This window comes from Melospiza georgiana, chromosome 1 (genome assembly GCF_028018845.1).
Source record: "Melospiza georgiana isolate bMelGeo1 chromosome 1, bMelGeo1.pri, whole genome shotgun sequence".
Taxonomy (NCBI): Eukaryota; Metazoa; Chordata; class Aves; order Passeriformes; family Passerellidae; genus Melospiza; species Melospiza georgiana.
The window spans coordinates 70,114,136-70,126,855 of NC_080430.1; the positions used below are offsets into that span (position 1 = coordinate 70,114,136).

General features: G+C 38.1%; 1 protein-coding gene across 5 annotated transcripts in view; it reads right to left on the reverse strand.

The window, feature by feature from the left end:
* Positions 1 to 12,720, reverse strand: part of FARS2 (phenylalanyl-tRNA synthetase 2, mitochondrial) — a 233,370-nt gene that overhangs the window by 174,360 nt on the left and 46,290 nt on the right. For all 5 annotated transcript variants that reach the window (XM_058019620.1, XM_058019612.1, XM_058019592.1 and 2 more), the window contains one exon: positions 4,101 to 4,736. In XM_058019620.1, the coding sequence (XP_057875603.1) occupies positions 4,101 to 4,721 (621 nt within the window). In that variant the 5' untranslated portion in view covers positions 4,722 to 4,736. The remainder of the gene's footprint in view (positions 1 to 4,100; positions 4,737 to 12,720) is intronic.

Genomic DNA, 12,720 nt, shown 5'->3' on the forward strand with positions numbered 1-12,720 from the left:
AGCTGCAGTAACATGTAGGATTCTGGAGAAGTCAAACCTAAAGACACGAGTTTTCCAAGGGGAAAACATAGCATGGCACTTGATAAAAAAAAAAAATGCAGATAAGTGGTCAAGTTCACATCATCCCATACCACAAGGAAAAGGATAAAAGCAACATCTTTTTCTTTTTAACAATACACCAGGAATATTGCCAAGGTACTGAAGTATGGGAAGACAAGGAAAGGAGTATGTATTTAGATGAAAAATAGAAAAAACTACTAATCTCCTATTACCCTAGAAGGGTCTTTACATTTCAGGATATAAACTCTAGAAGCTATAATACTGAATTTTTAAAAAATTATTTATAGTGTTTTGGAGAAGCAATGCTTTATTTGTAACTAGAATATTCAGCCTTTTTCCATTGCATTCTAACAAAAAAGTTTTCATTTCTACCATTAGCATTTCAATGGAGAATAAAGATGTATCCCTACTACTTCTAGCACAAACAAGCCTGATGAGAGCATCATGTTTTCATTGAAACGACTTTGTATTGGCCTCCAATGGAACAAGGTTACTAAAATAGAGGAGCAATTCCTATGTTTTAGCATCTGTTCCCCTTAAAATCTATGTATAATTCAGTACAGACTATAAAACACCGTATGAAGTCTCCTTCAAATGTGTAAACATTTTTTTGTTATCAACTGAAATCTGTTCCTTGACTGCCATTGGGTTTATATTGGCTCCCTCTTCTGGCTGACATGCACAAAGTGCAGTGTAGTTGAGATTTTTTTTCTCTTTTCCATAAATCATGGATCTGCACCAAAGGCAATGGCATAGCACGGAAATAATTTCTCTTATAATCCACTCAGGAATACTGGCCAGTTCAAATCTGACTACAGCAGTATCAAAAATGCCAATCCAAAGTACTAACCAAAAGAAAAAAAAAGCCATACACCATGGAAGAAAAAAAATTTCAAACACCAATTAGAAGAAAAACAGATATGCTGGAGGAAGCAAATAAAAAAGGATATCATTGGGGGGACTCTTTAAGAAGAACAGCTCATTTTATGTTCAGAATTCTGAAGTAGATTTGGAAAGCTATTTTTCGTTTTAACTATATCATTTACTTTCTAACTGTTCTTCTATTACATTCAGAAAATAATCACCTAAAATATTTTTAAATATATTGAAAACATGTCTAAATTATTTTCATATGTTCTTTGATAACAGTCCAAGGACATTTTTTAAAAGTTCATGAAAATTTTAATGAATTATTCTAAATTTTAGCAAAGAGTGAGTCTGGGAGACGGGAATTTCTTTAGTACTTTAATATTTACACTCATACTAAGCTGCAGAAATGCATCAGTTACCTGCCCATCTTTGAATTATAGATTACATCTCTCTTTAAAAAGTATTCAACCAACCATCACGAAAAAATATATAGCCAAAAAACCAAATTGGTCACAAATATATCAGAAAAAATACTGTAAAGCTGCCAAACCCACTTTGTTTTTCCAGATCTTACTTCAACATACCGATTTTAACTTTGATATAAAGAATTATGCTGAAGGCTTCCATCACAGGACAGGAGTTTTAACCTAGTCATGGCTACAGAATTAGGTATTTGTAAAGGAGACTCACCTTTGTACCCCTACATCTTTTGTATCCTGCCTAAAACTTCAGCTGAAGATGAATTGACTTTTCCCCCACAACTCCTAAACTGAGATCAAACACCAAATTCCTCTAAATTCAACTTCTTATAAGATCACTCTAGGCCTTTGTTTTTCTTCTGACATCCTCTTAGGTCTGTGGTCACTTACACTGAGAAGACAGTGAATAATAAATGTAAAAAGCAAAAGAACAAATTAGAGCAGCAAACTGACAACAGCATGTAAAATTACTGTATTGGCCATAACATGAAATGTACCCAGGGTTTGTAGCTAAGAGCTAACAATTTTTCCCTTGGTTCCAAAGACTCTGATCTTTGGTACTTGTGCAAATTTCCTCTCACCAGAGACTGTAGCCTGGTTAGGAATGAAAAGTGTGAGACAAGGGTAACAGGCTCTGACAGTCACACATTTCTGCTCAGTGGGTTACAGCTTAAACTTGAGTATAAATAAATGAATATCAGAGTATTTCTCTCATGTAGTATTACCTCTATTTAGTCTTTGTTCCGCTCAAACAGTTCCTTCTGGAATTATTTAAATGTGGATTATTCTGAACAGGCAACCAGAATACAAAACACAGAAACAGTCCCCAGTGAAATTTCAGAATTGCACATTCATTTTTTTCCACAAGGCTCTTGTGATTAAGACTGTAAAAAGGGGTATATATTGAAACACAAAGTGAAGCAAAAAAGAATACATCAGATCATGCTCAGGTTTATAATTTTTTATGTTGCCAAATAAACAACACTCGTACTCATCATACACCACACCAGTATTCTTTCTTCATCTGTATAGAAAGTTCCTCAATAACCTCTCAATCATTTTCTTGGGGAAAAAGAAAGGAGAGAAAAGAAACAATCTCCACTGCAATGAATTAAACTGTTGAACACTGTATATTTCTAGATAGAACATATCAGTGAAAACATTTCTGTAACTCTGTTCCCAGTTATTCAAATCCTATTATTCAATTTGTAGAGCAGAAAGAAATAGTCTATCATTAGGACCAAAATTTCCTAAGGGGTATATTCATAAACAAGTAGTTCAATGATTAGATCAATCACACCCAAGGTTGCAGAAATTTCATCCTGCAATAACGTTGATGTTGTAATTTTGTGGCAAGTAAAATATTTCCATCTGAATGACTGAACTTCTGCGCAAGTAAAAAAAAATTGTGATGAACAAAAACAGTTAAGAAATTGTGTTTTCTTAATATAGTATTGTATACCATATACCCTGATTATATTATAAAAAGACCTATGGGAAAAGAACAGCAAACCAACGAGGCTGGGTAATCGGCAGTGTTTCCTTTTTGTGGTTACCCAGAAGCAGCTGCAGGCTGGGCTCAGCACCACCCAGCTCCCAGCACACCTGCAGAGGCAGGTATGAGCTCACAGCAAACAAGCAGCAGCCACACAGGGTGGCAAAGTGCAGTGCAGGCAGCACCAGCCCCTGCCATCAGAGAGAAAAGCAGTGCTCTGTGATTACCTTAGTTTTCCCTCAGGCATCCAAAGGCATCAGGCTTCTCTGCCAAGCTCCTGTCACCCGCTGGCAAGCACATTAAAAATGGTCTACATCTCAGTATTATTAGAATAAGCTAGTTTTAGTTATAGAACTGTGAATTTGGCAGTATTGCTACAAGCATACACAAATTATACAAATCAATTACTATTTGGAAAACAAACTGGCTTATATTTACCACTGATCAATGATGCAGCAGAGTACTTAATGACACCCAGGCATTTGCAGAACATGCACGCTGTGCCAACAAAACATATAAACTTAAGAGTCTGAGACATCAACCTAGAGCTCTTCAGCTGATGCCTCTGGACTCTGAGGGGTTTGGTGTGTATGCACCACACACACATAAATATTGGCTGCAACAGATGAATCCTTCAGTGCAGCTTTAGGATGAGTTGAAGAATGGAACAATTCCCTAGAAAATGACATTCATTTATTGCAGGTTGGCACTATTAAAAGAAAAAGAAAAGAGGAAAGTACAGTGAAAACAGTACTTTGGAAGTAGCTGTAACAACTGGCATCCAAGGAGTCCTTCAAGAATCAATTTGATGGAGTTTTTGGTAAAGTGATCTCACCAGAAGAGAGTCGTGACAGAAACAGAATTGAGTTGTGCAGATCATTAACTGAACAAGTTGTTTCATTTCAGATTATACTTCACTATGCCAGCTTTCAATAATATTGTCCTTCCATTTTTTCACATTTTCCTAGGGAATTTTATAGTTGTTTTAAAATTCAACACTTTCCATCCACATTTTTCGCAAATTAAAAATATTGCTATATGATAAATCACTCGATCTTTATCAACGTGCAGCATATCACTGTTGCTGTAACATGCTTACAGGCACAAACCTTGTTTATGTGGCTGAACTTTGCTTGCAGCAAACACAAGACCAAACTTACCCCAAATGCCTTTCACCCCAGCTAGAGAATTCCTACCTCGTGGCAGGAGAAGAGGCGCACTCCCTCCATCTGATGGAAGACGGGGTAGTGGGTGCTATCGATGGTGTCCCGGCGGTAGACATCTCCCACGGCCAGAAAGGCGTCCAGGCCAGAGTGGATCAAGTCCCACTGGTGGGCTGATGTGTGTGCTCGTAGCATGTGGTCACGATTCAAGTAGTAGTTATCCTCTTTCCTTCTGCTGGCATGGTTTTGTGGAATAAGTAAACTATCGAAATTCTGCTGGACTGTAACCACTGGAGAAAGACCGTCGTACACAGAAAAGAGCGGAGTCCCACGGCGTCCCAGGTAATGTTTGTAGAAGTGCTCCTTCACCTGCTCCTTGATTAGCCACAAAGGGTGATGTTTTCTGTTGTGCAAGTTCTTCCCCACCTTGGAAAGAATCTTCTCTGTGACATTGGTGTAGTCATCTTGAGGATAGGATTTCCCAAGCAGTTCCACCGTATTTGAGCAGGGTGCACTGGCACCCAAACCTGAAGGTACAGACTTGGATGAAGAATGCCTTGAATGGGTGGGAATTCCTCTTACTTTTACTTTTGATGATAAAGCTGTTGTTTTAGAATACTTAGCTACTCTCATGAATTTCCAGAGCATTGCCATTGTAAACTTTATGATCTAGAGAAAGAAAAGGAATTAAAAATATTTGAGTTAGGAACTGCAATGTTGCTAGAGGAATTGCTATTATCTTAGGGATAGATAAATCCAAATGTCTGCTTGATTAGCATGACAAAGTTCCCATTATAAACCACTCTTTTGACCTCAGAGGATGGAAAATACCCTTGTGGTCAAATTTCAGCTTGGATATTTTAATCAGTTATCAGGCTTCTGCATGACTGCACCAGTAATAACGACTCTAGACCTAGCCTGAACCCCATTCCAGATGATGCCCTTTAAAGATGAATAAACATCAGGCCTTCTTTCAAACAATATTTTTCCTCCAATTAAAACATGTGGCAATAACTTCATATTACTTAAGAAAAACTAGGAAACTTAACAGTGCCCTTCAGCAGTCAGAACTGGCTTACAACAAGCAATTAACTTATTGCTATATCATCTCCATTAGCAGAAGCTGCAGAACGTGTTCCACATCTACCCGATGCTTGTGGCATGCACTATGCAATTCTTATTAAATGCCAGACAAAACCAGTTTAACCTTTCAAACTACTGAACCACTGTGAAAAAACAGATGGCCAGACAAGACATATATTTATATATAAACAGCTTATTAAACTCTCATATGAGTATTGCACAAGATTCACCATAAAGACTGCATAAAGTCAGAAGCAATGTTAAAATTTTGCAGTGATCACAATGTTTCCATATGTTCCCCAGGATGGCTGTTTGCACAGCTTCCATGGCTGTACAGGGGAGGCAGGCTTGTCAGATACCAGGAAGGCAAAGTGATGAGATTCTTCAAGTTGCCTGAAGAACTCATTTCCCATCAAAGGGCCATCTTTACACATCCTCCCAGTTCACAGACAGGCCTTGTGCTTCATGTGGACACAGCTGCATTCTCTGTAGAGCTCAAAGAGAATTCCAAAACCAGAGTTTTGAGAGCGATGAACCTTTCAGTCACTCCATATGCATAAGCCCATTCTGAGATGAAAAATTACTTGAAAATCTATAGATGGGCTTCAGAAATACTAGCAAAGGTCCCAGTAAAATAATTAAGCATTAAAATTTGCTTATTATGGAATGGGATAGCAGAGGCATTAGAAGTTAAGTGACCAGGGAAAGGCATCTGCTTCAAACTGGCTTGTACTTCTCTATGAACCAAGAATTACAGGGCCACAGGTTTTCTGAGCGAAAGAATTTTCTGCAAAAGTCATCTTAAAGAATTAGGGGAAGAAAGGACATAAGCAATAATAAATGCACCACAGTCTTCAAGGGATGCAGTACTTAGGATTACAGTATCTGGCTAGCCTTCCACAGGAACATAAGGAAAACAAGTGTAAGTAACAAAATAAACAAGGTGAGACTATTTTTCATACTCTCATGCTTCAAAATACATATGCAAATGAACAGACATACTAAAATAGAGAGTCCCACATAAAAACAAATCTGTAAAAGATAATGAGTATGGTTAAATTTGGCTTTCTTTCTTCTGGCTTGTATCTATAAGTTTTCCATAGGTCTTTTTCCTCAAGTCATTGTATCTCAATTAATCAAAATAAAGGCAAGTTGGGTAGACAGAAATTAATCTTGGTGGGGAAGCATAAGATTACTGAATATTTGGTTTAATCCTTTTTCTGGTAGAATATCTTTAGAAATAGGTAACAGCTATAAATTTTATCTATTTTTGAAACTTTTAAGAATAACTGCCTTTGGCAGGGAGGCAGTAAAGAGTTTACAAAGCTATTTCATCAAATTAGCTCTTGATCATTACTGAGAATGTTCTTCAATAAATGAATTCACACACATATCAGAAACCACTCTGATAGAGGCTAAGCAAGGAATGGTCTTACATTTTGAAAAGAGACCCCATTTTCCTGAAACATACGTTCTCCTTCATGGAAAGTGAGTTCTCATTTTCAAACAGCTGCTTGAAATACCCAGTCCTAGTCAGATAATGAATTCAGCTTCCCTTAAGTAAATATCACCATCTGCCCATACATTTATTTTTCTAAAAACTTCAATTCAAAACTTACACATAACCGTAATTTACAAAAACTCCCATAACTTTATCGTGATTCTTGTGATGTTTGCTGCTTTCTTAAATATCATTCCTCTGAGAATCAGACAACCTCATGAGAAGCTTAACTTTCACATAAACAGTTTTGATGATTATAAATTTATGGAAAAAGAAATAAGAACATGCACCACCAGTACTGGGGAGGCACTCTTGTTTGTTTAAGACTCATTATTTTTAAGGGAGAGTCTATAATATACATCTTCAAGGGCTTACCTGATTATATTTCAGTATTTGTAATGAGGAAGGCTGCTATCAGTTTCTGACAGAAACACTCTTTTTTCTAAGCAAGTGACATATACTCCTAACAAACCTGTACAGGAGAAAAACCTACAGATGAACTTTTAGCAGAGTTTTTATCTTAACATTATGCCTGTGCCTTAAATAGTTGAATGGCATTATTATGTGCATTAACATTCTAATCCAAAGCAAAATTTGAGCAGTATGTAATGTGAACAATAAGAAAAGTTATAGTTTTTAGATGAGTTATCCAATGTCCAGGTACTGCAAACAACAGCAAGTACTAAATGTGCCCCTAACATGGTATCACAACCAGAGTTCCAGAAACACTCAAGTCCTACAACAACACTCTGCTAGTTCCCTCTCCCACCACAGTCACATATTCCTCTTTCAGAAAAATGGTATTGGACTTAGTTCAACTCATCTGGTGATAAGTTACATTTGGGCAGAGAAACCACAGAGAAGAAAGTAAAATATGTTTACACTCTGCAGACTGTACACAAAATCTTCAAACCAAAGTAATGTTTACCAAGGCAGAGAGCAACACTGGAAAATAAAGACATCTCTTTACCTTTTGCTAGTAATAAATACCTGGTGTTAAGAACACACTAATTACTTATGTTCTCTTATAATAAACAGAAATTTATGCATTTATGCTTATTTATGTCTGTCTATGTTTATCTAAACATCTGGAAAAGTAGTTTAAATGTATTATTTTCTTCCTTTATTTCCACCATGCTTTTCATTTGGCAGGGAAGCAAAACTGTTTTCTGTGCACACTGACAAAACCTGAATCCCACAGCAAGGCCTGCCAGCCAGCTAACAAGAGCAGCGAGCCAAACAGCAGCTGCAGGTCCTGGAGCTGAAAACAAATACATAAACGGGAAATAGACATTGAACAACCACCACTGGCATCTACCATCCAAAGATGACAAAGCCCTCCACCAGCATCACCAGCAAATCCTGCACTCTGGGTTTGACAGTGGCTCTGGCTCACAGCTGGGAGCCAACACAGGGCTCTGGATGAAGATGCAGGGCTTTGGAAGCTGTTCTGCTGGCAGCACTCCGTGGGGTTTCTCAAAGCTCTGCAGGTGGACATGCAAGCAGCACGCCCACCACCTCCTATTGCACACATCCTCAGCCAGACAGCACCTTGGACACATTTCAGGGTACCTCAGCAGCTCCCCTGAAGCTCCATGGCTCAGGCTGCTGGACCTCATCTCAATACTGAGATGTCTACTACAACTCTAGTCTTTGACAGGAACGACATCATACACTACTTGGAACTACGCTTGACCTAGCTCATGCTTTTAAGCAGCTCCAAGGCAGACCAGAGGACAGGAGGTGGCATCCACACCACCCAGGGGTGAAAAGGCATAACAACAACCCTGTCCATGCTGTGCATAGACCAGGCACAGATGTGACCACACCTGCCAACATCAGTCCTGTATCACAGACCCCGTGACATTTCTACAGCAGTTTCAATTGATGGGCAAGGCTCCTTCCTCCTGCACAGAAAACCAACCATTCCCCATGCAGCAGCCCAGCAGACATTACACATGCTAAAGTACACCATAGTCAGGAGCCTGACAACAGGGAAATAGCAGACAGAATACATCAGACAAAAAATACCATGGTTTTGGAGCACATGCAAAAGGCAGTTTGATTTGATAAGGGATCATACTGCTGTACTGTTAAGGGATGTCCTTTCATGTCTAAATCCAGGTTTCCATGTCATAGTGCAGCAAGGATTAAGACAGCATTATCACAGCTGCAGTGGTATTTGTCACAATTCTCCACTACCCAGCTGAGGCTTAGGAAAGAATTGTAGACTCAGTGAAATTCCTCCTTACACCTGCTTTGAAAAAGAGGAGAAAAGAGGGGCAGTTTAGCAGCCCACAATGAAAGGAGACAGTGATGTGCACCAATGTTGTTTTATTCGCTCATCTCTCCTGTAAAAGTGGAAGAGGGACAATGCTCCTGTTTGAGCAAACCAGAGCCCAAAGGGGCCAGCTTGTGGGGCCATTTGCTCAATGTTTGCATCTGTGAGCCACGGGCACCCTCGCTCCTGCTGACCACGTTTCTCTCTGCCCTGTGCTTTTTACAGCTTCTGGCTGCAGAAACACAGATGGGCTACTGCATACATAAACCCAAGTACATGACGGGTTTGAAACCAAAATTCTACAAAGATGAGAGTCTGTCTCCTATCCAAGAATAGCTAATTAATGCAAGACTCTGAAGTGCCATGGAAAATGTTAGAAAAGTTGGGCTGCCACCATTTTGTGATGTGACAGCTTTTATCTACCGTATGTGTGGGGAGGGGAGTTCAACCAACATAGCATATGTTAAAACAAAAATTATAAACATATGTTAGGCTGCTAAAATTGGACATTTACCAGTCTGCTTAGCAATTTAGCTAAGCATTGAATTTTAGTTTTGAAAACTATGTAGGCATACAGCAGCAAATATCATTGTATTGCCATGACCAGATTTGCCTTTCATATGATATAACATAAATTGTTTTGCATGCAAAACTAATAACAAGCTCAGATTTTTTAATGCTCATTTTAAAATGACGATACATTATTGCACACCAGAACAGACTTCTACTGAGCATCTGGATTTATATAACACATACAGACTTCTGAAATAGCCTTGCAGATAAATTAGAATAGATCCATTTTAGAACCTGACCTTCCAAGGGCAGAATATTATCAGATATCCCTGATGATGGCCAAATACCATTAAAGTACTTCATGAACTACAAAGCACTGGCAAGATAATATAGCTTTCAAGTATTTGGCTCTTAATTTTTTCATGTACTTGGAGTTCATCTAGTTAATAATCTGTCAGTAAGTTCCAGAAACACACAGAACAACTTTTTATTATTATTTTGTTATTTTTCTTGACTGAAGCAAAAATATGTCATATGTTGGCTGGCTGTCTGCTCTGTAATGGTGATACATTAATCACAATGCCACCTTCGGCAACATTCTGAGGCTTGCAAAATTGAGAGAGAAAACTAAAAATCCTTTCCTGGGATAAGGCATGATCCTGCTTTCTCTCAGTGCTACACATAAGAGCTTCTTAAATATGAAAGGTATGAACAACCATGCTCCTTTTCCACTGACACAGAAGATGCTGACTGTCTGAACAAAGGCCAGCATCCCATGGCCTGTCTCAAACACATCAGCGCCTGGAGGCAAGGACAGAAAGCACAGTCCTCACTGCTGAGGCACACCTTCAGCCACCTGCACCACTCCCTCAGGACTGCAAGATGGGCCAAGATAACCACAGTGAGCAGCAACCCTGTGGAGAAGGGAATGTACCTCTGGGGAAGCATCCATTTCAAAATGTCTTGCATCATCCCTTGAGTTCAGTCACCACCCAGCTGCAGGCTGGATACTGCAAATGATGACAAAATGCTATCCCACTACAACAAGTTTCAGTGCCCCAAGCAGGCCTCCCAAGGATGCTGCAGGCTCTCCTTTCCCTGCTAAACAGTGTCACTCCAGGATTGCTCAGGTTTATGGATAAGTTTCCCACTAACTAAAAGGATAATGCTTCCAGACACGATTCAAGGCAAGTAAAATGCTTCTCAGTAGCCAAAACACTTGCAAACTCTGTAGCTGTTCTGCCAACTGGTATGAGACCATTTCAAAGACTCATTTAATCGGATTACAAGACAAGTTATAGTGAATTTGTTTTAAACAATTCGGTAGATTATCTACACACTGGAATTTGTAATCAGCAAGCTAATCAGGTACATAAAATTGCTGAATTATTGAGACAGTATATAATTTTTCAAAAGATAAATGTATACAACATAGACTATTAAGAGTATATAACATAGACCCTAAGATTTAAAGACCACAAGCAAAACAAATTCAGACTTCTGGGTGGGTGGAAAGGCACCAAACTCTCTAACATGCATAATTCAGAAGTATAAGGTGAAAAGCCTGATGACACAATTTTCATTTGGACTTTAAAAAAGCAGATTAATAAAAACAAAATAAGAAAATTCTGAGGAAAGAAACTATGGTTGGAAAAAGAAATTATCTATATGCATGACAGAAGATTAAACGAAGGAACATCATCAGAAACAATATCTGTTTTTCTTTCATTTATACCTTAAATTTTTTTCCCACAAACTAAAACAGAGTTTGTTATTAACTGAAGAAATGTCAATAAGGCCCTTTAGTGGTAACATCCAATAATGCATATGACTAAGGAACGCAGAGCTACTAAAAATTAAACAGCTGCGACCTGATCTCCTGCCGACATTCCTGTTTTCTTTCTTACCTCCACAATGAGACAAAACAGCTAAAAGTCAATGCCTTATTTTAAGGGAAAATCCTCATTATACAAACATATTTTGAATACATTACATTACAAATTATAGACTGTGAAAAGGCTATGCAGAAATTATTCTCAAATATTCTCAAATGTGTCTACTTTCTTTAAATATATCCATTTTTCAAGGAATGCAACCTGAAAAAACACTACCTTTGGCTGCCGAGGGAATATTCTTTTTCCAATGCCTTGAAAGTGTTGCCAAACAGTTTCTGCATTTGTAAATAACTGTCAGATGAAAGGGACAGAGACACTTAAACACTTATAAATCCTCACTGCAATATTATCACTATTCCTTCTGCCTTCTTTTTTCCTTCAGTATCTGCAACTCGTTATGTGTATTTTTTTACAGATGCATACACCACAACAATTTTAATCCTGCAGAGTTTCATATAAGTAAAAATAAATTTGTTTCAAAATTAAATATTAGCAGTATTTATTGTAGTGGGGTACCTCCTTAGTTCTCACTGATTAGCTACACCATTTGGGCATAATAAAACTTTAGAGACCTCATCCTGCCTTAACAGGAAGCAGGAGTAATACCTTTTTTTAAAAAAAAAGTTATTAAATACCAAGAATGGGACACATGCAGACCTGGTAACAGTGCAAAAGACAGCAGGGAAGACCAAATTATTTAGACAGGACATACCAGAGGAGGCATGAACCATTAAGTACATCCACAAATGAGAAAGTCTTCAGCTTTACCTACTGTATCCCCATAGTACTGATTGCTATTCCATTCTTCTGGAGAACTGGGGAAATCTATGACTTACCACAGATCTCCAGATACTCTCCTTAGTAATACTCTAGCCAACATAGTATAGTTAGAAGAATTTAAGTAGTATTATAAACCAGCAAGCATAATTAGTATTTAAGACCCAGGAGTTATTTCATGGCTGTAATATGTATATAATCAACAATATTTAAATCAAACAAGCGTTTCTTAGGATGTTTCAACCCTAAGTAGCAGCAGGAATATTGCAAGTTTTGTATCATATCAATTTTCTATCACATCAAGCTTTAAAGAGATGAGTTTCACAAATTTGCTATCATCTTAAGCCAAAATATCACCAGAGATCTGCACCTCAGACCTAGCTGTGATATGAACTTGGTCTCAACTCAAGCTCTAACTCAGCTGTTGTATCATTCCTTGGTCTGTCTCTGTCACAGAAATAATGAAAGTGTGAACAGACAGAGCCTTTATCAGGACTATGTATGTTTCAACAGCCAATCAAAAAAAGAGAGACAAATATCTCTACGGATTCCCCTTCAGAATCAATAAGTCTCACAGACTTCAGGATGGATAAAGAAGAGAAT